At 48.4% G+C, this 26,105-nt stretch overlaps 1 protein-coding gene and 1 long non-coding RNA gene across 3 annotated transcripts; one reads left to right on the plus strand and one right to left on the minus strand.

Moving 5' to 3' along the window:
- Positions 1–625: 625 nt before the first annotated feature.
- etv6 (ETS variant transcription factor 6) lies at positions 626–25,981 on the plus strand. 2 transcript variants are annotated; one of them, XM_040174280.2, is made up of 8 exons: positions 626–1,084; positions 2,776–2,905; positions 18,501–18,665; positions 21,122–21,256; positions 23,203–23,811; positions 23,999–24,141; positions 25,218–25,318; positions 25,417–25,981. In XM_040174280.2, the coding sequence occupies exons 1-8, from the start codon at positions 1,055–1,057 to the stop codon at positions 25,517–25,519; spliced, it is 1,416 nt and encodes a 471-aa protein (XP_040030214.2). In that variant the 5' UTR covers positions 626–1,054; the 3' UTR covers positions 25,520–25,981. The 2 variants fall into 2 exon arrangements, with proteins under 2 accessions (XP_040030214.2, XP_040030215.2); XM_040174281.2 differs by having other exon boundaries at positions 647–1,084; positions 2,779–2,905.
- LOC144406243 (uncharacterized) lies at positions 12,279–13,773 on the minus strand. Its single transcript, XR_013467445.1, has 3 exons — positions 13,643–13,773; positions 12,548–12,640; positions 12,279–12,422 (listed from the first exon to the last, which is right to left on the minus strand). It is a non-coding gene; the product is annotated as an uncharacterized LOC144406243 (long non-coding RNA).
- Positions 25,982–26,105: the final 124 nt, after the last annotated feature.

The raw sequence follows: 26,105 nt of genomic DNA on the forward strand, positions 1-26,105 counted from the left end.
ATGCAGCAGAATGATTTCTGGAATCACCATGACAACATACATTCTAACGAAGCGAATATATTCCATATTGTCCTACATGCTAAAAAAAACATGTAACATGTTATAATATTAATTTCTTTCCCACGCAGTATTGCTTGCCTATGCATTATAAATCACAGTTTTTGCACTGCAATTCCTGAGTGGAAGTCAATGATTGACTTCAGCTTTGTGAATAATAAGCGTCATGCAATATTTAACATTACGAAAGAAGCGCATTAATTAGTATGAAATAATTAGTTTCGCGTGGAGTCCCTACATCACACATTCCCTCATACCCTTCCTGATTGCTTTACACTTTTTTGCAGTTTCTTTTTTTGCTCCGCGTCATTTAAGCCGATGGAGTGAACGGCATCAACGTCAACTTTTTACTTTTAGAAATGCATATCTGAATAAAAAGGGTCAGCCGCGTCTGCAGCGGCGACCTGCTTCGGGTTCCCTTTAAAAGGGGGCAAGGCTCAATGCCGGGAATTCACGTCATTTCGCCGTTTTACACACATCCAGATCAATGAGGGCGAGACAGAGAGAGAGAGAGAGAGAGAGAGAGAGAGAGAGAGAGAGAGGGAGGGGGGAGAGAGAGAGAGAGAGAGGGAGGGGGGGGAGAGAGAGAGAGAGAGGGAGGGGGGGAAGAGAGAGAGAGAGAGGGAGGGGGGGAGAGAGAGAGAGGCAGGGGGGGGGGAGAGAGAGAGAGGGAGAGAGAGAGAGAGAGGGAGAGAGAGACTGCTCTTCCAGGAAGGGATTATTAACCAGCACGCTGCCGACACATGAAGGGAAAACACACGCAGACAAAAGAAGTTTTCACACCGACAGCCGCGCTATGGAGCCGGTCAGCAGATAGCGAGAGAAGAGGCAAAGGGACGACAAACAGCAGGCAATGTGAAAAGAAAATAAACTAAACTTGTCCCACAACAACGAGGCGAGCGGCCGCTGCTGCCGAGCGGGTTCCTCTCGGGAGGACGCGGAGATAAAGAGGAGGACACACGGGAGAAGTGGAAGGAGAAGAAGTTGACGGCGGATAATGTCCGAATCCTCCTCCGCTGCGAACAAGGTAACGCGCTCCCCTTTCGCCCCCCCCCCCATCACCACTTTCCCTTCGGGGGGCTTCAGACACTCTCCCCTCCCGGTAGGAGCCGTGGTGCATAAGCACCTCCGAAAAGACGCGCAGCTGCAGCGCCATTCGGCCGGGGTGCGCTCGTTTTGCTCGTCATCTGTTGCTCGCGGCTCCACGCCGGCGGGGAGAGGATGCGATGTGAAGCGGAGCCGCTAAACTGACTTCGCCACGCGAATGGGGGATGCTCTCATTGACCCGAGTGTTTGCGCGCACACACACACGCACTCACGGTCAACACGTCACGCGGAAGGTCTTCCTCTCGTTAGCGGACGGTTAGAAAATGAATGGCCACATGTCGGTTTAATTGATTCATAAACATGAATTCTCATCAAACGTTTGGCTCAATCCACCACGTTTGATGTGCTGCTTTTATTTGTTTTACACACCACGTTTTGGCCTTTTTGTGGCTGCTGATTGATGACGACTGTGTCAAGAGTTTAAGGACACTTTGTGGTCCTGGTGCGCACTTCTCTTTGACTTGTTGTAATCTAAATGATCATCATCATCAATCGGTAATGAAAATAATCTAGAATAGCAACCACAAGAAGAGGAAGCTGTGATTGAAGCTTTTATTTCCATGTTTTTTACTATTGCATTGACAGGTTGTTGATCCATCTTTTGACAGGTTAGTTGTGGATTTAAGCCCTGCTAGAACTTTTCTAGAAACAGTATTTGAAGCCTCCATGCGATCTGTTTTATGGCCTTATGTGAACCAGGGAGGTTTTCCTGCGATCAGCACTCCACTCTGAGAAGTTTCTCCCTGAATCCGCAGAGCGGAGGATGAGAGATAGCGAGAGAAGCCCCCGTCTCCGAGGGGAGGAAATGGAAGCCTGCAATATTATTACTTTGCTTCCAAAGGAACTTCCTGGTGGGTGCAGGACTCTGAGGGGCCGGTTTGGGGCAGACGGCTGAAACTAAAGGGGCTTCATGCCCTGCGCTCCTTTTTTGCAGGAAAAGGAAAGCGGTCCTCAGAAGGACCCGCCACTGGGACAGGAACTGTTGGGCCTTTTCACTTTTTAGGGGAAGGATGACTGATCTAACCTAAAAAAAAATCTGAAGTCACAGAAAAACATTTGGGTTGATGGTCTAAGTCTCTGTTCTTTGTCCCGTGCAGACGTTTCGTTTATGTTCTACATCTGTATAAAGTGCCAGAGAATAGTGAATACATTTTTTTTTTGTCCGACGACCCCCCCCCCCCCCCCCAAAAGTTTGATATTGGACCAAAAAGAGCATCACTTGTGTTTCCGTCACATTGAAAGATGTTTCAAGTCATTTCGTCGAACTCCCAAGAAGTTACGTGGCGATATTTACCATCTTCAATTGAATGATCGAGGAAAATGTGCATATCTGTCGATGCGATTAATTGGTTACAGCGTCGCTGGGTGTGGACGGCGTTGTCTTCCCCACATGCAATTATATAAATAAACATGCTCTACTCCTCCCTGGGTGGACATGGACTGGGATCATTTTATGTGTAATGCAACATCGGGGGCCGGCGTTAACCGTCGCTCTCCAAACTAAGACGTGCATGTAGAGATCGAGTGGGGCCGGGGGGCCGTTTGGGTTCAGGGCCGGCGTGTTGTGGAGCTTTGTGAGCCATTGCTTTGTGTCTCTGTGTCTATTCATAGCAGGAGAGGAGCTCTTTCAGTCCTTCCGCCAACCCGCTGCCAAACTCCACTTCCTCCCCCGTCCATGCTCCCGCCGCGAGGCCGGCCAGCCGAATGGAGGACGAGCCCGCCAGGCTGCCCGCGCACCTGCGTGAGTCACACTCACTCACTCAGTAACTCTCTCACTCCCTCACACACACACACACACACTCACACTCAAAGAGAAGAGTTTTTTTTGTTGTTGTCCCTTTTCTTGCATATTGTGGTGTTTTATGTTTGCATTTGGTTGAAGTTGTAATTGGGGAAGTGAGATTTTCGTTTGTCTCGTCCCAGAAAATCCCCCGTCAATCAAACCGCGTGGGTCGGCGCTCCGTGGCCTCTTCTTCTGCAAACGCCGCTGTCCCAGAGTAACAAACAGTTATCGGGCAACGTGAATACATCAAATGGTTTCCAAGATAAAGCTTAGATAAAGCTTACGACTACACCTTATCGCACGCATTACTTTGCGGGACCCAAATATTACGTACTGCAAGAGTCCTGCTGGGGCAGGAGAAGAAGAAGAAGAGGAGGAGGAGGAGGAGGAGGAGGAGGACTGGCGGTAAAGGGGACCAAGACCTTGTTGGACTTCTGCCTGACACCGACGGCAGAATTGGGACAAAGTGGCAATAGACTGAAAGGCGACCCGCTGATGGGGATAAATATCATGTATCACAATAATAACAACAGGTCAACCTCTGTTCTGTCTCTTAACCAATCGCAGAGTGGGCGGGACCGGCGCCGTGCCAACAGACGAAGTGTAACCCACGGCCGCTGTTGTCCGTTAATGTTTAACCGGTTTATTTATTTGTCTACTTGGAGCAAGTGTGAAGTTCAGGGCCTTTTTGTGGGGGCCTGCGCAGGTTGGGTCTCGATGCGACGACGCAGGAAACTCCCTCGGCTCACTTCCTCTTCTGCATTGTTGCAGAAAAAGGAAGAGCGCTCTACAGGTCCGCGTCGAGTTTCCTGTCGAGTGAACCGAGTGGTCAGCTCACATCCGCAGATGTGGAAGTCCTTCTTTGTTTTGAGTCGGCCCGCCAGCGTGGTTCCTCACACAGGCAGGACTCTCGCACATCTGCGGTTCAGGAAAATGTCAGGGCCCCCCCCCCGTCCTCCCCCGCGCACCCGTCCCCTACTCCACCCCCCCTCTCCCCCCCTCAGTGTTTAGTTTATGGCTGCGGCTGGTCGGGACTCTCGAGTCTTAAACACCTTCTGCTCGTTCCTTTCTCGTCCTGCGTATGTGAGCGTGCATTAGCTGGAAAACAAACTGCCCATCGACCCCCCCCCCCACCCCCCCACACCCCACACACACTGTGAGGGAGTTCTGTCCTGGAGGGGGGAAAAGGGGGGGGGGGGCAGAAAGAAAAAGAATGAGGGAGGAAATTGCAGTGTGGGCAGAAATCCGCCTTCTCCATTTCCTGGGGAGGAAGTGGATTAGATCGGGGAGAGTAGCCGCCTGCTCCTCACACTGAAGAATGCTGCCAGACTCTATCTGAATCTACCTTTCAGCCCGACATTACGCTGTAATACACAAACCTCACCATGTGTTTCTAATAGTCTAAATGTCCCTACGATATATTTTATTACCTCGCTTTTAATTCGCGCACTAAAACTGTCCTGTTTGTAATTGTAGATATTGACGGAAATGGATGCAAAGGTTCATTAGAAACAAAAACAGTGTATTACAGTGTAATGTAAGTACATTCTGTAGGTAGTAGCGTGTATCTAGTTAACAGAGTGGATAAGATGTGAACTAATGTCAAAGAGCAACCTAAATCACATTTACGATCTCTATATAATTCTATAATGAGTCAAGAAGTGAGGAACTACAAACCAACGGCATAACCGCGTAAAAAACATCTGTCTGTCGGGAAATAATTACTTTGAGACAATAACTTCAGATTGAACCCGCTTGTGATCACTTTGGATGGAACTGGTCCGTTCAGCTGGTTTGTATTCAACTGTGTCGCCCGTAGAAAATACCCAACCAGGAAACCGTCCAGCACGTGACCGGCTAGTTGTGGCGGAACATGTGTTTCCAATTCCAGTGTCATATTTAGCATGCAGACATGGGAGGTATCAATCCGTTCATTTGATTGTTTTCTCATTTTATTTTAAACTACCACAGAGTATCATTCACGGCTGGATATATCTGTGTGGACTAGTTTGCTTAAGAGCCAAACCTCATTAATATTGCTCAATACTATACATACTATAATAATAATAACAATATAATCTGCAATACAAGTCTAGTTTAGCGCCGTGTTGCAGCAGAGGCTAATTTCTAGTCGTCCGGACTGACTGAGGCTGAGCAAGTAATAACTTAAACTGGTTTAAGCTCATTCCCGAGCGGGGGAGCGCTGTCAACCACCCGCGGTGTTTTTTGTTTGTGTGTCAAATACGCCCGGGAGGGATTCCCGCCACCACGCACAACGGCGCTGTGCTGGCGTTAACCTTCCGGAGCCGCATTGAATTCATTCCATCGCAATCCGGGCGCCATCGCTGGACGCGGCTCCCACGTACTCTGAGCGTGACGCAACGCGACAGCCAGTCAGTGGGAAGACACTGAATTATTTAAGGTTCCAAAACACAAGGCCTTCCAGTGTGTTATCTAACAAAAAGCACGCACGAGGAGAGCGGCTGCAAGAGCAGGGATATCTCACTGGATGATTTAAAAGATCCATGTCCATGGAAACAAGACAGGCTGGTTTCCTTGGTGCGTGTGTGCGTGGGTGCTCACAGCTGGCTTTGCACTATGATTGTGCAAGTGGGTGGAGTGTGTGTGTGTGTGTGTGTGTGTGTGTGTGTGTTACCGTACATGACTGCAGCCCCTCTCCCTACGACATCCTTTGGTCTCTCTCTCTGCCGCTTTGTTGTATATTACCCATTTTACTGTGCGGGCCAATTGGTGTCATAAAGAATGTGTGTGTGTGTGTGTGTGTGCATGCAACGAAAAAGAAAAAAATGGCATGTTGCGTGTGTGTGTTTGGTCTTTCAGTGGGGAAATTTCCTGCCCCTGGAAGCAGCTCTTGTCCTCAGGAATTTCCTGAGTGGGCAGACGGCGCTTCCTGAATAAATGTTGTTGTTTTTGTTGTGTGTGTGTGTGCGAGTGCGTGTGTTTTAAACTTGCTCCCTTCTGAAAGGGAAACCGTTCTCACATGCCAGCAAGTAAGCGGAGCGCAGCCCCCTTCTCTCTTCCTGCCCACAACACACTCCACATGGTGTTTCTGCGTGGGGGGGCGTTTCTTTACTCTAAATGTCACAATAATAAAAACCCCACTAATGCTCATCCCCTTGATAAATATCCAAATAATGAAATCTACATGTTCTCCATGGGAACGTCCGCTAGAGTGGTTGGTATTAATGTGGAATAGGGAGGGAAATAAGAGATGCTGAGTATTAAGAATTAGCCGCTCGGCAACAGAAACTTTATCAAGAGGCAAACTGTTTCAAAGCGGCATTCTGGAAATGTAAAATTGCACTTTTTTGGGATATGTGAGGAAACTGCTCCACCCTAAAACTGTCTGGGCTGAGCTATACCGACTTCTATGGCCTACTATGGTATATTATCCAAAACCAAATGGGTTCTGCACTTCCCATAGTCAAACCCCCCCCCCTATACGTTTCCTCAATGAGCTTAAGTGAATTTCTCTTTTTGGCCTGTTAAATCGGTAGAGTTCCCTTTTGATTTGAGGGATGATTCTGGAAAAAAAAGTCCCCAAAAAGTATCTGACTTTCTCAGAAAGATAGAGGAAATGTTCTGAGATAAGGTTCATGATTTCCACTTCAACCGCTGTTGAAAGCTCTGCAATGTGAACATATGGAAATAAATTACATGAATCAGTGGCACAATGTGTGGAGCCGTCAAAAGGGTTAAATGGAAACTGATTTCGATGCTGTTTGTGAATATGGTTCACTGGGAGAAGTGGTTTCACTGACCTCAGTAAAGGTTGTACATTGCATTCTGGGATGAGACCACGAGTAGACATTGTCTTGGACCCAAAAGGTTCTGAAACACCGACATGGAAGCTTTGCAGTCGAGATGATTACTTAAATTTCCCCACATGGAAAGTGTGTGTGTGTGTGCGTGTGTGTGTGTGGTGTCAGACATGCAGGGGCCTTTTTATTAGAACAAACATCTTTTGAAGCTCCTACACCCCCCCCCCCCCAAAAAAAAAAAAATCAAAGAAAAAAAAGGGCTGGCGAACAGAAGAAAGAGTGGCAGTTGACGCTGAATTCAGGAACAAACCTACAAGAGCTGGCTTGCTCCTTCGCTCAACAACAAGCTATCATAGAACAGGTCGCGCTACTTCCGAACCACAAAGGCTCCGTGTGATTGATGCTCCGTTTTATGTTTGTTTTGACTGGAAGGAGTCCAAGCCTGCTGGAAGGGGACGGGCACTCGCATGTCGGTGGAGGAAGTGGAGGATGAATATATGAGAATGGGCGGGATTTGTCTCTAGTAAATGTGTGTGTGTGTGGGGGAGGATTCCCCCCCCGCCCTCCACCCCCGCCGCTCCCACATGACGTGGTTTCAGTGTGCAGAGACGCACGAAGCGGCGAGGGGGAGATGAAAAGCGCCGGCATTGAACGCGGAAATGTGTAGTTCTCTACCCACATGTCCCTCAATCAGGGTGTAACAAGGTCACGGTCAGCCCTCCTCCTCCTCCTCCTCCTCCTTCCTCTGTCTGGAGAAAGAAAAACCTTTTCTCTATTGAGATAGCAAAACCAATATCCGCCTACTTCTGCTTCGGGAGAATAGGCAAACATTTACTGAAGAACTGAGTGACCAAAGTGCTTTTGAGAGCAAAGTCCCAGCCGAACCGACACAACGCTGCACTTTTGTTTATCTAGTTATAGTTCATTTAGCTCAGGCTAAGCCGCAATCCTCCGATTTACGTGTTTATCTTTTGATGTGTGTTGAAAGTCACGAGTTTAACAATATTTGAGTATCAGATTTGAGTATGACTCAAGGAGGAAGCCAATAGAAAATCTCAACACTGGAGATGACTACACATGAAATTTGGTGTCGTAAATACAAGTTCAATTAACGTCCTCCATTTTCTAACCGAATACCAGATCTTTGCGCTGGTGGCGTTTGGCTTCAGTCTTCAACCAGTGCCACTGAAATGTTGTCTGAACAAGCTGGTTAAAAACAGCCCTCTGTGGGTCTGTAGAACCTGTAGGTCCACAGAAGTAAAGCTGGGGATGCACATCGCAGTCTAAACGGACGCGTTTCTCCAGCTTCACCACCCAAACACGGAGAGGCTGATGTAATGTTGACGGGTCTGCTCGGGTACCTTTTTTTTGGAAGGTTGATATTCCTGTTCTGTGTGACCCGTCCACCTCCCTCCTGCTGGCCTTCCTCCCCTTCTTTCACTACATCGCTGGTCTGATTTCATTTGAGCACCCGCCAAAAGAAAAGGATCTTGGTTGTCTTTATATTTGCATTGGCAAGAATGTGGCACGTTTCCCGAACACTGCCGCCAACAGATTTCACCAACTACAATGTTTTACAGATTGTTTCTCTGAGGTCACGTTAGCTCGCAGGCAAAGCCACGTAAATATCAATCAGATTGGTGGCTAAATGATCCGATGGGGCACGTCTGTAAGCATACCTGTGGCCCTTTTCTAAATGGGACGCGCTCCCTCTTGCACGTCACCCTTTGTCTTTCAAAGCGTGGACGGGACGTCTCTGCGCCCAGCAGCCGGACGGGCCTCATTACCTTGTCTGGCTGGGGGGAGGAGGGTGGGGGGGGCTTCCGTACCACAACAACGAAACAAGATACCAGTGATCTCATCCTCCTCTTCATTCATCCCGAGCGCTTCCGAGTTGCCCTGGCAACTTGTGGCGGTGTGTGTGTGTGTGCGCGTGCGAAAGCACAAAGTGAAAATGATGTGTCATCAGAGCGGATTAGGAGCCCACGGTTTAGTCGAGGGCTCGGGATTCTACTGCTTGAGGGTTTTATTCAATGTAAATACACATGAACACATGAGCGCACACGCGTTCACTCCCATGAACACGGCGAGTCTTTGATGCGTTCAACAAAAGGCTGATGACAAGGAAGACTGAAATTGATTTTTCTTCCTGTAACCTTCGGCGCGTCTGGAACGGAGTATGACAGGGGGAGGAAGTGTGTGACAGTGTTGAGGGAATAAGGTGTCAGGGACCACAGCGCGCTCTGTTCTCCTCTCACACTCATTTTCCTTCCCGCCTCTAAGTAAGCAAAGGATATTTTTGTCTCACACAGACAAGAAGGTTTTCCGTCCATCACTTTCTGTCTCTGTCGCACGGACCTGAGGTTTGTCCCCACGTAGACGAGACTCTAAGATCAACCGCAATGAATCCCTGAGATGCACCTAGATGTTGTGTTGTCTTTGGCAAAAAAAGGTGACGTTTTGTGGCTCACTTTAAATTCACCTTTGTGTGACGTAAGAGTAAGCGGTTAAATATCATCTGACATTCCCTTTTTGACCCGGCTAACTAGTCGTATTTATACCATTCCGAAGGATCCTGAACCTCCTCTCGTCACTAAGGAAGCACAAAGCTCCGCACAGCAGGGAGCGACAACACAGCTCACAGGTGCATGCTGGGAGTGGAGTCGGATACGAACAGCTGCCGCGTTGGTGGCAAAAGGAGTGACAGCGCAGGATGCGGGCGAGCGGTGCGGCGGTGGAAGTACGCCGCCAGAGGCGATACGTGGATATATATACGTCGACTCCGAACAACGCGCGTCCCAGAATAGCAACGCAGAGCGCGCAAGAGTTTCAAACGAGCGAGAATTTGGGGCGGCTCGGGAACCTCCCGCTCAGCCAAGCATTCGCTTGACTTTCCTTCCTCTTTTTTTTTTTTTGTCTTTTGCTCGGTGCTCTGCCGCGCTCAACACTTTCCTTTCCGTTTCCACTCTTCACTTTTCTCATCTCTGTTAATAAGGCTGCCGGCGTCGCTCTCTAACCTTACCGCAGGAAGTTTCCTGTTCTAAAGCGGAGCCCACGCTGGATCGCTTCCTGCCAAAGTGCGTTGTGGGACACGTTTGTTTGGGCCCCCCCCCCTTCCTCCTCCTGCTCCCCCTTGTCGTTTCCTCCTTCGAGCTCCGTGCAGATGGCTGAGGCTGGCGGACCGGATCTCGGAGGGCTTTTGGCAGAACAGCACCTCTCTGCAGAGCGCACACCGCAGCCGTGACCCCGCGACCCGGGCTTCCCTCCTGCTGGCTGCCCCCCGGCCTTCGCCGCTCTCACGAGTCAGCCGCCCGAGACCAGCGCAGGGCCGGTGCACGCAGTGCAGATGGCAGCGCGGTTCCTCGTAGATAGAAAGTCAACAGGAGGAGTTTAGGAGTATTCCAGTATAGATCCATCCTTGTTATAGAGTACAGACAAATTTAGCATAAATGTATTTGTTTTCTCAGGAATATTTCAACATGTGGTTTTACCGCTGGCTTTTCTTCCATGCTTGATTTAAAGTTAACTATACTGCCGAGATCATACATCAACATGATTCCCACAAAGCATCGTAAACATGCTACTAGCTTATACCGTGGCCAAGAAGCCGATCCCAGGGGAAGTACGGTTCCTTATGTGCCCGCTGCTCGCTCCTGTTGTTGAGAAACACCTGCCGCTCGCCCCCTGACACCTTCTGAGCAGCTCTGTTGACAATGATGAGGGTCCGAGCTCGACGGGCCATGTGCCGTGCTTCAGATAACCGGCGCCTTCCCGGACCTATCAGCGATAACTGTGACTGTGTAGAGGAGGGGAGGGGCAGGAGCGGGAATCTGACGATCTAGACAGGGTTTCATTTTGTATCGATCGCTCTGTGTGAAAACCTCCTCTGTTTGACGCGTCCGTTGGGAGCCTGACAGAGCGCACACGGTTCCTATTACTTGTCTGACAGTGACATTGGCGGCCCAAGATAACGGCTGTCCGACTCCCAGAGGAAGTGTTTGAGGCCGCGCGATAAGTGAGATGTAAGAAACGACTAGTCATGCGCCGTGTGGGTGTCGCAGATATTGTGATCGGAGCTTCACACTGCGAGTTGTGCGTGTGCAAGTGCATGTGTATGTGTATGTGTGGAGGAGAGGCAGGTGAGTCGTACTGTAAATCTTATTATACCAAGACTGTAAAATGATGCAATTTAGTAGCGACATCTATCAGAATAATATATAAATGATGTTGTGTTGGAAAATATCACGGTGAGATTACAGATATCTTTGGTACGAATCAGGATCATTGACAGGATTACAAATTTGGAGGTTAACATGAGCACACATTACACCACTTCAGGACAGGAGCCTGCAATGGTAGTAGAGAAACGCTTGGTGGAAATTCCTGTCTTTTTCAAGTTTTCCCCAAGCAGGAAGGTTTGAACACTCTACAGTTTATCTTTCATGGAGACAGACAGACAGACACACACACACACACACACACGTACGAGAGGCGTACCGGCATGAAATGACAGTTTGTAGGAAATGAGCTTCTGTTCCAGCAAACATAATACCGGACAAACCGGGTCAATATAATTTCATTTATGTGGGTATTGTTGCTGCACCGAGCTAAAATCCTGTCCCACTAATGCGCAGAATGATTTGAGCCGTCGGATGATGACTACATTTAAAAAGGAATGGATTTTTTTTAAGCTATCCTCCAACCCCCCCCAAAATGATGAAGCCTAGTGCTCTGGCATTAGAATGAAATCAAAAGAGCATTTTATGCACTGTTACGGACCCCTCGATAAGGTGACGGCTCGTTCAGCCGAGGGGTCAGCCACATAAAGAAACGCGATAGGCAGGAAGCGATGCAAAGTTCTTTTTATAGTTTTCCAACCTCCAGCCTCTCCGTTTCACACATTAATATATCACAATAGTAGCTCGAACACAAAACACTGGTCTCCTGGTGTTGAGGCCGGGGCCTGGCGCTCTCGCAGGTCTCCTCCTTCTCCCGGCGCTCAGTCGCTCTCCCCTCTATATGCTCAGCCTGAGCCATCACCGCAACCGCTCTCAGGTGCGCAGGGGCGGAGCCTGCACTCAGAAGGGCCAAACCAATTAATAATCACAAAAACAAACTCAGAAGGCTGTGGCCGTAACACTTCCCCCCCTAGAGGAAGAATCATTTTTTTTTTTTTTCTTTTCCTCCTTCCTTAGAGGGAAAAAGAAAAACTGATTCTGCATGGGTTCATACAGAAAATCCTGTTCCTAAATTAATCCGCGAGACAACGCATCTGCAACTACGTTGTCAGAGCCTCTTTTATGACGGATCTCAAGATTGTACGGCTGAACCATTAAGGCCCACCGCATGAGTCGTTGATTTTGGTTATACATTTTGCTCAGAAAAACAAGTGGATTATGATCTGTATAAACAACGACAGGAGACGCACTAGCCCCCACGTAAACGTTAAACTGTTGTAATGCTAGCAACAGAGCTAAGGTCTCTTTTTCAATGGTTGAATAATTCAACTGATGACTGTTGAACTTAGCTGAGAAGTATGATACGGGGTGGCCTAGGTTGTCAGCACCCTCCTGGAGAAGGACAGCTCCCACTCCAACCGCGCTGGCGTCCACCTCCAGCTGGAACGGACGAGTCAGGTCTGGGGCGGACAGCACCGGTGCACTGCAAAGGAGAGATTTTGCCGACAGGAATGCCTGCTCGCATTCGTTAGTCCAAAGAAAACCCACTTTTGGACTACACAGTGTTGTTAACGGCGCAACAACAGTCGAGAAGTTCTTGCAAAAACAACGATAGTACCCCACCATTCCCAGGAACCTACGTAGTTCTCTCCTCGTAGTAGGTGTTGGGTAGTTGAGCACAGCAGCCACCTTTCCGTCCCGTGGTCGCACTTGACCATTTCCCACCTGCTTCCCTAGATACGTTACAGAAGCTTTTACAAATTCACATTTTTTTAGATTTAACGTTAAGGAAGCAGCGGACAATCGGCCAAACACGTCATGCAACGTTAACGTGTGTTCCTCCCACGTAGACGAGTAAACGACAACATCGTCTAAATAAACAGTACAGTTAGGAACCCCCCCTAAGACTGTGGACATTAACCGCTGAAATGTTGCGGGCGCGTTTCGGAGACCGAAGGCCATACGCGTATACTGCAGAAAAGCGTCGGGGGTTACAAACGCAGAGATTTTAGAAGCCCGCTCGGTGAGGGGCACCTGCCAATAACCTTTCAATAGGTCCAACTTGGTGATGTAGTTTGCACCCCCAAGACTATCCACACAATCGTCCACACGTGGTAAGGGAAAAGCATCCGCCACGGTGACGGAATTGACCTTTCGGAAATCGGTACAAAAACGAAGGGACCCATCAGCCTTCGGCACCAGAATGCACGGCGAGCTCCAGGGGCTACTGCTCGGAACAGCGAACCCATTCTCTAGTAAATATTGCACCTCAGCTTTCATTGCCTCTCTCTTAGTTAATGGACAGCGGTAAGCATGTTGCTTGAAAGGTCCTGCACGGCCAACTTCGATGTCATGCTGGATGACATTAGTTCCGGGAGGTACGTCATTGAACAGATTTGGGAACTCCTTTATCAGGTCCATTACGTACCGTTGCTGTTCGCGAGATAAATAGGCCAGTTGAGAAGGGAGTGAAGTTAAGACTTCCGAATTTTTGAAACACCCCCCGTTTAAAACTTCCATAGAGACATGCAACCCATCATCCTCAGTGTCGGCAGGTAAAGCATAAGTTACCAATGAGACCTGCTCGGTGGGTACCTTAGCTACCGGATCGTCAGGGGTGGTCGCTTTCGGTTCAACACGACATAAATAGGGTTTCAACATATTTATGTGACATACACGTGTTTTTCGCCTCCGTTCTGGAGTGTACAAGATATAGTTAGTTTCATTCAACTTACCCTTGATCACGTACGGACCCGAAAAACGGGCCGAGAGAGTGGTCCCATGAATGGGGAACAACACGAGAACTTTATCTCCAGGCAGGAAACGACGCACCACCGCTTTTGTATCAAAGCGTTTCTTCATCTTCTTTTGCGACAATGAAAGCGCTTCCTTCGCCGTATTACAGGCGTCTCGCAAACGTTCCCGAGTACGTGAAACCAACTCGAGAACGTTTGTTTTCGCGGACAAACCTCTATCGAGAAACTCTTCCTTTAGCATTTTTAAAGGACCCCGGACATCATGCCCGAACACGAGCTCAGCCGGACTGAACCCGAGAGAGTCCTGTCTTGCCTCACGCACTGCAAATAAAACTAACGGGACCCCATCATCCCATTCCTTTCCAGTCTCGGTGCAATACTTGCGAAGTGCGGATTTTAACGTCTGATGCCACCGTTCTAAAGCTCCTTGCGACTCAGGGTGGTAGGCACTTGCGACGACATGAGCCACTCCAAGAGCCTTTAAGGACGTACGGAAAACGCGAGACATAAAGTTTGAACCCTGATCGGTTTGGACCGTTTTCGGCAACCCAAAGGTGGTAAAGAATTTTGTTAGTGCCTTAGTTACCGTCTTGGCCGTGATGTTACGTAACGGGATGGCTTCCGGAAAGCGTGTCGCGACGCACATGATTGTTAACAAGTATTGGCACCCGGACTTAGCACGAGGGAGTGGACCGACACAATCAACTAGCACGCGCTCGAATGGTTCGCCGACGGCAGGAATAGGACAGAGGGGAGCCGGCGGCACAACTTGATTAGGCTTCCCATTGACCTGACAGATGTGACAGGTTTTGCAGTATTGTGCAACATCAGTTTTTAAACCTGGCCAAAAGAAATGCTGGAGCACCCGGTTATAGGTTTTAGTGATACCGAGGTGTCCGGACCAAGGATGGTCATGGGCCAGTTCTAAGACCTGTGATCGAAACTTCGAGGGCACCACAATTTGATGCACCACATTCCAATCGTCTTGCTGCCCAGGATTTAGCGATCGACTCCAGTGACGCATTAGCACCTTATCGTGCCAGTAAAACTGGTGATTACGCAGCGATATTTTCCCCTTTTCAGCACTCGCCCGACATGGAGTTAAAGATAAATCTTCTCGCTGCGCTTCAATCAGAGTTTCGCGCGAAACAAGCAAATTAGTAATGAGATCAAAGCTCCTAGCTGACCCTGGAGTCGTTTTGGGCGGCTCTGGAGGATCAGCCAGCACGTCAGTTCCCAGAATCTTGGGAAACACAGAATCGCAGAGTATATTACTTTCCTGAAGGTCATGTTTTGCTTGGGCTCGTGTCACCACGGCGCTAAACACCCCTGGCAGGTTTCTAGCAAGCACATCCGCCTGAGAGTCGTTGTGCGGGACGTCGACCACTTGCACCACCGGCATGACTTTACCCCCAGCTATATCGTTACCCATGATAAAGTCAACGCCTCTCACCGGTAGCGAGGGACGCACTGCCACCTCAAAACATCCAGACGCCAACTCAGACGAAACGTGCACCCGATGCAACGGGACAGTCACAAAACCCATTTCAATACCCTGCACCACCGTGCTGGTATTACACGCGGAATCAACACCAAAATCCAGAACATCTGCTAATATGAAGGACTGAGACCCCCCTGTATCCCGGAGAATTCTTACCGGTTTTCGATCCTCGCCCCTCTCACCTACTGAAACAAAACCGCGGAATATGAACGGCTTGAAACAGCTGTCTGGGGTCGTGGGGGACACTGCAACCGCCGGAGACAAAGTTTTCACCAACACCGAGCCTCGCGGTTGAAAAGATGAAGAATCTTGTCGTTCTTGTTTACGTTTCAACGTACGACACTCAGCCATACTATGACCCATTTTGTGACAGTAACTGCATTCTCGATTAGATTTCGGACTGGGAGGACTCCATTTACTTCTCGAGTCGGAAAGATTTTCGTTCTCCTTCACGGCGGAACCCCCAGAATCAGACGGACGCTTGTAAAACACCGTTTTGTGCATTAAAGCATACTCGTCAGCTAACACCGCAGCCTGCTGAACAGTGCTGACTTTTTGTTCGTTCAGATACAATGCAGTACGTTCAGGAACACAGTTCTTAAATTCTTCGATCAGCAACAGCTCTCGCAAAGAGCTATAGTCAGTTACCTTGCACGCCTTGGTCCAGCGATCGAATAAGATGCCTTTTTCCCGAGCGAATTCAACATACGTTTGCGACGTGCCCCTTTTCGAGGTACGGAACCGTTGTCGGTAATGCTCAGGAACAAGTTCGTATGCCCGTAAAATTGCAGCTTTCACGGCTTCATACTGTACGCTTTCCTCTAACGAGAGAGATGCACATACCTCCTGCGCCTTACCTGAGAGTTTACATTGCAACATTAGTGCCCAAACCGCGTTTGGCCATCCTAAAGCTAACGCCACTCGTTCAAAAGCTTGAAAATAAGCTTCCACTTCCTTTTCCCGGAAGGGTGGAACGATCGAGATGTTTTTAGCCACGTCAAAATGTGTTGAAAACGGCGCTACCGAATCACCACCAGTACCAACTGGTTCGTCAACGCCTCCCGACGGTGATGGACCAGGCGACGTAACGGGATCACCTTCGACCAGAGATGTTTTGACAGTAGATTTCTTTGGTACCTCGGGCGCAGCCTGTAACTCCAACTCCCGCAGTCGTACTTTGGTATCAGCATCAATTCGATACATTTCGATCTGACGCTTCAAGTCATCTTGCCTTGCCTGAGCTCGGTCCTGGGTCTCCAACTGCAGCCGTGCTAAACGTAGTTTTAGACGTGCATCTGAGCGACTCCCTGTTGATTCTGTGGAAAGAGAAAGAGGCTCAAATTTAGGCATCGAGTAGGCTAAACCTTCCTCCGCACCAACCCCCACCAAGGGAGTTACTGGACCACCACGCGATACGCGTAAAGGCGAAGTTCCCGCAGCAGCTGGTGCCTCCAACTCCGCCGCTACAGTGGGACTAGACTCCATGGCCGAAAAAACACCTTTATTAACCAAGCCAGCCACTAAACAATCTTTTAACTCTGCTTTTCTTAGTGTTCTAGAAAAAGGAATCCCATAATGTTGAGCAATAAGAGACAAATCACTTTTTCGACATGTCCCTAAAACTTCAACATTTGGTTGATCTATAAATCGGCTTAACTCAAACGTTGCCATTTTTAAACAACAATATGCAGAAATAATCAGGATAATCCAACATTCTCTGGGCCTACTTACCTAACCCATAAAGCTAACTTTTCCTCTCTAGTCTTCAGAGGGTACCGATTAAGAGATCGCTCTCTCCCCCGGAGTACCTCCAAAAATAACAAACTAAAATAAGAAAGGCAAAATAATAAACAGTAAACCGTTGTCAGGACTGGCGCTAAGCACAGCCCCGCTGGCTTACTCTGTCTAACCAGAGAACGTGGATCACCCGAATTAAATTAGATCACTCGAATTCCTTAGCTACTATCCGGACACAGATATCCCGGACGAGCCCCCATTTATGTTACGGACCCCTCGATAAGGTGACGGCTCGTTCAGCCGAGGGGTCAGCCACATAAAGAAACGCGATAGGCAGGAAGCGATGCAAAGTTCTTTTTATAGTTTTCCAACCTCCAGCCTCTCCGTTTCACACATTAATATATCACAATAGTAGCTCGAACACAAAACACTGGTCTCCTGGTGTTGAGGCCGGGGCCTGGCGCTCTCGCAGGTCTCCTCCTTCTCCCGGCGCTCAGTCGCTCTCCCCTCTATATGCTCAGCCTGAGCCATCACCGCAACCGCTCTCAGGTGCGCAGGGGCGGAGCCTGCACTCAGAAGGGCCAAACCAATTAATAATCACAAAAACAAACTCAGAAGGCTGTGGCCGTAACATGCACTTCCATATTAGCGTAGCGGTAGCCTATTTAGAATTTGACGTGGCCGGTCAGCTAGCTAGCTAGCTCAGGCATTTGTTTGCGCCAAAAATCAAATGCTACATTTTCGTATTTCAAGGCACCGCAGTGCAGACTGTTCTCTTGAGCATCTTTTCCCTGGCGGTTACCTTGTCTTGTCGGGGTTAGCATGAGGACAGTGGCTGCAAAACGAGCTAAATACTTGTTTGGCTGGTTTTAGCTTTAGCCCTTCACCATCACAAAACAATGAAAGAAAATGTAATGGCCATTTCCGACTTCGACTGGATTTCTCTGGAAAATAACCATCCATTTCCAAAACAAATATTTCTGCTTTCACAACCATTCTGCACAACACCCCCCCCCCCCCCCTCATTTGTATTTTCACAGTGACTAAATGATCGTGCCGATGTTTTACACTCCTGTTTCCACAGCAATGACAGACAAAGTTAAGAGTGCGAGGGAGAGAAACCCAAAAGATAGGATCTCTGCTGCCCCCCCCCATGTGTCCATTTATACACAAGCTAATAAACGGGCTGTCCTGTGATGCCTGACTGCATCGCATAACCGATCAAATTAAATAACTCTCACACTCTTTCTCATATCCCCCCTTGCGTTTTCTTTCCTTTAAACCATCCTCTTCAAATCTTTTATGCCTCCCTCCTCCTGAATCTGTCTACTCTTTTTTTCTTCTTTATCTCTGCTGCCGTTCCCATAATCCCTCCCTCCTTTTTGGCTTTTATCTCCACTTCCTCAATATCCTTTTTACTGCCTCTGCCTCCTTCCTTCCTCCCCCTCATCCCCCTTTGCTCTCTCCCCTTCACACCCCCCCCCCCCCTCCTTCCTGCCTTTCCTCCCTTCTCTGCTGAGCTCATCCTTCCCCCCCCCCCCCCCACGTTTAACAAGACCTGGTCTCAACTTCCTTTTCTCCATCATCTCCCCTCTCCAGGTTTGCAGCCGGTCTTCTGGAGCAGGGAGGACGTGTCCCAGTGGCTGAGGTGGGCAGAGAAGGAGTTCGCCCTGCGGCCGATCACCAGCGGCTCTTTCCAAATGAACGGCAAAGCCCTTCTGCTGCTCACCAAGGAGGACTTCCGCTATCGATCTCCCCACTCCGGTACCCGTTTGCCATCATTTCCTCCTCCTTCTCGGTGGTTATAATAGTGGTTTCATCTGGACTGGGAAAACCGGAGACATCAGTGAAAATCTTTTTGCGAATAAGTCAGTTTCATTGATCGCATTAGATGTTTGTTATTGTCCAACTGGAGCGACTGGACATGACTGGAGTTGCCAACTAGGGAGGAAGAGCAGGTTTAGCTCATTGAAGCAGAATGAAGGGAAATACGTGCAATTCTACATAGAAACTCTTCTATAATAAAATAAATAAACATTCATGATCCCACATGTGTCTCCCAACAAAATGTTACCCGTACTTTAGTCTGCTGTTGCCCTTTGTGGTTTAAACCAGTATTACAGTTTATTTCTACATGACAACCTGTGCCGGTGTAGCTGAAACATGACCGTGTTTACAGCTAAACGGCGCCCTTTAGAATTCAACGGAGCGCAGAGGTGGCGAGGCGGCAGTGGAGGGAGGCAGCCGTTACAGCGAGGCTGCTGGGGGAGGAAGTAGCGGATGGTTCATCAGGAAGTGTAAACCAACCTCAACCGTCTCCCCGGCAACGCGAGCTGCCGGGCGCTTGAAAATAATGCAGAATAAGTTGACGGATTTCCTTTGCAGGCTTTTGGATCCGTGTTTGAACCAGGAGTCAAAGTCTGATTGTGCGTCCTTGGAATTGTACGCAACACACTGCTGTGTTGGACACAAGAGTGGAATGAAATGAGCCATCAGCCTTGTGAAATATTAAGATAACGCGAAGGATAAATTGCACGGCCTGGAAAAGAAGACTCCCTTCAAATCCAGAAAAGAGTGGGAGTGTATAGAGGAGTCAAAATGAATGTGCTATGAATGCTGAAATAAACAGGGAAATAAATGTAATTTCTGACATCTTATCCTTCGAATCTTTTCATTTATGTATCTAATTCTTTCATTCAATTTGACAAAGTAGTTTATTTCAGCATTTTACCGATCACTGATTAGATCCAATGAGGTGAGAAAAGGTCGCCCTGTTTGTTCTCCAGCCAGAGACCCGATGCGTCCCCTTTGCGTCTTGCGCCACGTTGAGAGGAATGAACTGGAGCTACAGCGAGGTGACGCCCAGCTGACAGCTGTTGTCAGGCTTGTGTTCCCATTCCAACTCTGCAAAATTGTTCACATCCTGTTGTGTTTTGGGGGGGATGAAAATGTGGGAAACGTGATTCATCGTCGCATTCTTATTTGTCATTAGTCGTCTCAATGTGACACGGACATTGTCTTGTTGTGAAAATGGATTTGAGCATCAGCAACCGTGGACGCTACAATTTACATTTTTTTTAAATCATCGGGAGTGGAGAGATAAACCCGACGGCGATTGATCACATTTTAATATCAGGTTAGTTTTGGCGCTGTTGTCGAGTAGAGAAAGTTCTTTTGGGGAAGTGAGCAAATGGTTTGGCTGGTGATGTCTGTTTCCTCCTTTTAGGGGATTGGAAGAGTGCAGTTCCCATCAGCCCCTGCTTTGTGCCATATTTTCCTTTTGTCAAACAACACCCCCCTCCCCTCCAGAATGTCTTAACCTCACGTCTGAGCCACCGTTTGCAGAGCTACTACTGCGTGTTTGGACTTGAACTCCTCTTAATGACCTAAATCCATCAAGGTGTGTGTGTGTGTGTGTGTGTGTGCTTTGTCGGATGACACTTTCTCCTGTTTCTTCGAAGTCTTTTGTCATTGCGAGTGCCACCGATTAACTGTCAGGCACACGTGACGTTTTAAAAACACACATTTATAAGATCCAGAATCAAAGCATCAGGAAGTGGGAGCTCGTACACTCCCCCCCCACCCCGCCACCCAACTGCAACCCAACACCGCAGGACCAGAAAGTAAGAACTGAAAGGGTGTGTGTGTGTGTGTGTGTGTGTGTGTGTGTGTGTGTGTGTGCCTGCACTCGCCATTACTTCCTTTATGAGAATCATTTCCTTGTTATGGTAAGGCTTTAAAAAAAAAAAAAATCCCTCATGCTGGTGGCCTTTGTTCAAATCAGTTATTTTTTAACCACGCATGTGTTTTGTGTCGGCGGGCCGCCATCGTGGGCGTTGAGGCCAAACCAACTGCTGTTAATGATTGTGGAGCTTCCTGCCCGGTGTCCCCACTACTGTACGAGCACGCCGGGGTCATATAGAGCTACGGCCCGTCTACTCGCGGTCACCACCCAGGTCACGTTGGCCGCTGACTGGCAAAACATCAGGAGTTGGAATATCCAGAAGAGGCTGTTTTCTAATAACAATTCTCGAGTTGCCACAGAGCCGTGTCCTCAAACGTCACGCTTACGCGTAGTTTTCCCCTCTGAGAAGCTTCCATTATTGCTCAAGCTCCCCGCTGCCTTGAAAACAAGAAAGGAGAAGAAGGGGAACCGGTCTCTGCAGATGACGCCAATGCAGGCTACTGGTGGTAACCTCTGACCTCTTGTGTGTACGCAGGGGACGTCCTGTACGAGCTGCTGCAGCACATCCTAAAGCAGAGGAAGCCCCACGCGTTCTACCCGTCGGCCTACTTCCCCGGGAACTCCTTCCAGTCGCTGCCCGAGAGCGCCACGCAGCACCTGAAGCTGGAAGGTGAGTTCTACAAGTGGGTTGACCTCTAGAGTCTGCAGGGAGGTCGCCCCCCCCCCGCTTGGTTCTTTTCCTCCTCCTTAAGCGTCTCCAACATGACGGGGTCTTGTTCCTATGAACAACCTCAGCAATCGACGACTACTTGCAGCATCCGTGGGACTATTTCATCTGCGTCTAGGAGCTGTGTTGGAAATGAATAAGGGGAAATATCAAATAATGCATCATATTTTAGTACTTTAATAACACGGTCAGGCACCCATCACCAAGTCAATATTCTTTGTATCCTATGTGCAAACATGCTTGGTAATAAACCGTTTCTGGTTCAGATTCTAATGATGTGAATTGCCCATAAATAATCAGCAGCAGCTATTTATATATTTATTAAATATACATTTGTCCAACTGTCAATGAAGAAGTATTTACATCGACTTCATCACAATAGCAGATGCTGAGGGTGATGGCATTTTCTATAAGGTAAAATATTGTCTTCTGATAAAAACAATGGCTGCGGCTGCGAGGGCGGCACGGTGGCGTGGTGGTTAGCACTGTTGCCTCACAGCAAGAAGGTCCTGGGTTCGATTCCGCCCAGTGGCCTTTCTGTGTGGAGTCTGCATGTTCTCCCCGTGTCTGCGTGGGTTCTCTCCGGGTTCTCCGGCTTCCTCCCACAGTCCAAAGACATGCTCTGGGGATCAGGTTAATTGGGGACTTTAAATCGCCCGAAGTTGGCTGGGATGGACTCCAGCCCCCCCGCGACCCTGTGTGCAGGATAAGCGGTTTGACAATGGATGGATGGATAAAAACGATTGGACGTAATAGAGAGGTGCAGGAAGGAAGTCGACCTGTCCTTGGTGTGTCCGCTCGCGCTCATGTGACCGGGATGACATTTGTTCACAACCGCAAGCGCAAGCTTCTTCACACTGTGATTTAGATTTACCGAGAATTCATGATAATTACATTAGAAGTAAGTTAGGCTTAAAAAGAGGTGTTGTTTGCTTTACGCAAGGAAGTATCGGTTCATTTCAGATGGGTTGGTTGAGTTCACATGTTGGCAGTAAAAGCCGCTCCACCGGCTCCACGCAGCTCTGCCCGTATGTCTCACTACCGACTTCCTGCGTTTCAACGCCCTTTCCACGTATCATGCGGCCAAAGGAATCAAAGCAACATTCCAACCACTTCTGACAAAAGCCAGAGAACTTCTGCTGAAACTCCTAAGGTCACCGTCTTCGTTCTAAGTGCAGGGTATCAGGGACACCTAGTGGTCTTCTTCTGTGCGAAGACCGAATACAGAGAGACCAGGCGACACAGTAAACAGCAGTCAAAAATATTTGGTTTAATATAAAGCGAGATGAAACGCTGGAATGAGACGCTGGAAAACGGCCGCGAGGGTAAAATCCACGGGCACCACCACCACCACCATCAAATACCCCTGTCTAAAGACAACTCCTCTTGTCTTTAGAAGCTGGAACCATTGCATGTTATGAAAATTCATACAGTTAAAAAAAGTTATCTTTGTTTTAATGGAGAACAGTCTAAATTAGCCCATATTGTGTTTTATGATTACTAAAAAATAATCAAATTGCCTTGTTGTTTATATGGTATAAATATTTTTTTTATGCCAATTTAAAAAAAGGTTTTATAAATTTAATAATTTACACATTTGGAAATTGGATTGAAAGATGAAGATCAAACATTGATAAAAATAATAGCCACACTTTTGAATTATTTTATCTGTCTTAAATACTTTACTAAGCGCTCAGCGCTGTAATGAATTGCTGTAAATTTATGGTGGATTTTAAACGGCATCTTACCGTTTTTCATAATAACTTACAGAAAGCTCATTGTTTATCCCTTGCATGTAATGCAGTCAATAACCATAACAGCAAACTTCTGTAGTTTAACAATACCACAGAGATATTGATGTATCCATATTGTATCTTTTGAAACCCTAGAAACGGTACGGCGAGCACCGCGTGGTTCAGAGCCGCTGCCCCAGCATCCACCCACCATCGAGCTGCGTCACCGCTCCCGCTCCCCCCACCACCAGACCGCCAGACAATCCCCCCTGGATCCAAGCCACCCGCGCACCGCCGGCGAGGACCACACCCAGGCCTTCCCCCAGCTGCCCGACAGCAACCACCACCCGCCCGAGGAAATGTACCCTCTGTCGGTGTCCCCGGCGGCGCCCAACGGCCGCTGCGGGACGCCCCGAGACGGCCCCTGCCCGGGGAGCCCCGGGGGCCAAGACGCGGGCCCGCCTCGCGTCATCCAGCTCATGCCCAGCGCCATCATGAACCCGCTGCTCCTCAGCCCGAGCAGGAGCGCCGGGGGCGGCGCCATGGACTTCCGGCACGGCCGCGGTGGGGCCACTACGCAGGGGACGCTGGAAAACGGCCGCGAGGGTAAAATCCACGGGCACCACCACCATCAAATACCCATGTCCCAACAGCAGCATCTACTGCAGCAGCAGCAGCAGCAGGAGGAGGCGCTCTACAGGAACCACGTCATCATGCCCGTGTCGCCTCCAGAAGAGCCACAGATACCCATCGGGCGGATCGCAGGTAAACACTTACAGCCCTCGTAAGGTTAAAGGGGCAAAGCTAAGAGCGGCGGCATCGCATCCGTTGCTTTGGTCCCACCGCAGAGACGGCAGGCCTCATCTTACTTACCCCGTCCCTCTGGAACTGTGTGAGCATCTTGCAACAATGGTGGCAACTCTGCCCGTGTTTCCCTGTCGCTTCCTCGCAGACTGCAGGCTGCTGTGGGACTACGTCTACCAGCTCCTGTCAGACAGCAGGTACGAGAACTACATCCGCTGGGAGGATACAGAAAGCAAAGTCTTCCGCATCATGGACCCCAACGGCCTGGCCAGGCTCTGGGGAAATCACAAGGTAAACAGGCACTCGCTGGGCTCCAGATGTGCAGCAGCTGTCGTCTGCAGGCGCGTTCCTCTGTAGGACAGTTTGAAGTACGCATCAAACGATTGGACAAAGTAGCACTACACATGTGCATGAACATGCACACGCCCAGCTCAGGTGTGTGTGTGTGTGGATAACATTTAGAACTTAGGACCTTTTCTTTGTCCATTTTTCAGTTGTGGTACACATGATATTCAGAAAGGGGGATGAAACATTTTTTCTAAGAATTAAATTTTGATTAAATGACATGATAAATAATGAAATTGAATAAAATCAAGGGATGATGAAATATTGGTTGTCCACTCCTGAGTTTCGTATTGTGTTTTTATCAAAGAGGCTAGTGTATCATGTGTATAGAGATTTTTTTGACCCATACATCGTATTTCGGGTGAACTGGTTGTAACAATCTGATAGTTGGACCTTTCGGTGCTGCTGTGAGCAGTATGTTTAGAAGGCATTTTCTGGCTGTCCCATCCAGGCCTTCAGGTATGGCTCCCAGTAGTGCTGCTGTGCTGTGCTTGTTGGATGTCCTGTTGAAATATCTCTTTGAGGGCAGCAAAGACTTCTCCAGCATGCACTGTATTTAGGGTTTAGTCAGAATATATATGTGTGTGATTGGCAGCATGTGTAGCACAGTTCCGGTAGCACAAGTTGGACTGTGTTGGCTACTATTTCCGGAAGAATCTAGTGATTACTCCTGATTGTGTTTGGAACCAGGTGTGCCTCTGTGCACATTTCCTCTCAGGTATTCTGTGCTATTATCCTGTTCATTTCTGCCTCCCATCTCCGCTTTATGTGTAGGGAATTATGTAGATTCTTCTATAGAAAGACGTAAAATAGCTTACCTACTGTTTTCTTATCTTCGTTTCCCCTCGGTACCTTTATTAAAAACCTTTCTATAGGCACACGTGTCACAAACTTTGTCCACTCTTTTTGTGTTGTTAGAAAAGTTTCTTTCTGAAATCAGAACTCAGGACCTTAGGTGATGTTGGATGTGTTTTCCAGCTTATCGTTATGTAACGACCCGTGTGTCCTTTTGCCTCCTAAAGAACCGGACCAACATGACGTACGAGAAGATGTCGCGAGCACTGAGACACTACTACAAACTGAACATCATCAGGAAGGAGCCTGGACAAAGACTGCTATTCAGGTAGGTTCACTCCAAGTGGCCTTTCTAAACAGAGTCGCCCACACTATTCATGACATATCCGTAACCGAAGTTTGAATAATATGTTTCTCGTCCACCAGGTTCATGAAAACCCCCGACGAGATAATGAACGGACAGACGGACCGGCTGGAGCACCTGGAGTCCGACACGGACGAACAAATCTACATCAAAGAGGAGTGCTGAGGAACTCTGAGGGGGGGAAAAGGACTCCGTGAACTACTTACTACTTCTACAGCCGCCGATGCCTTTCAGGAGCAGCCCCAACAAGCGCTGTTTGATCGGGAGCGCGTGGACGTTCGCTCGCATCCGCCCCGCGCAGACAGGCGTGAAATGTCTCCAGATTGCCTTGGGATGCCATTTTCCTAAAGTAAAAAGAAAAATAACATGAACGGCATCGGTTCTTGTGCTTTTGCAGCGATGGACAGAAAAGACTTTCTTAATGTTCCCTTTTATTTTTGAATGACCCACAGAAGCCAATCCCTCTGTGCTTTGGTCACTTTGATGATTTCCTTATTGTTTTTTTTCACCTGACACTTTACTGTGTTATACTGTGGAGTTTTGCTGTTTGTAAAAAGAAAAATCGGGTGTGTGCGTGTGTGTGTGTGGCTGGAATGTTTTCACCATGGAATAAACATTTTTGATCAAGCTGTATTGTTTTAGTTCTTTAATATTAATCGCCTTATTCTTCCTTCCGGTTTCTTCAGGAGGGACGTCGGTGAGGTTCGGTGAAATAAGTAAAACGTCCACATGATGGCAGTACTTTACCTGT

Source organism: Gasterosteus aculeatus, chromosome 4, assembly GCF_964276395.1.
Source record: "Gasterosteus aculeatus chromosome 4, fGasAcu3.hap1.1, whole genome shotgun sequence".
Lineage (NCBI taxonomy): Eukaryota > Metazoa > Chordata > Actinopteri > Perciformes > Gasterosteidae > Gasterosteus > Gasterosteus aculeatus.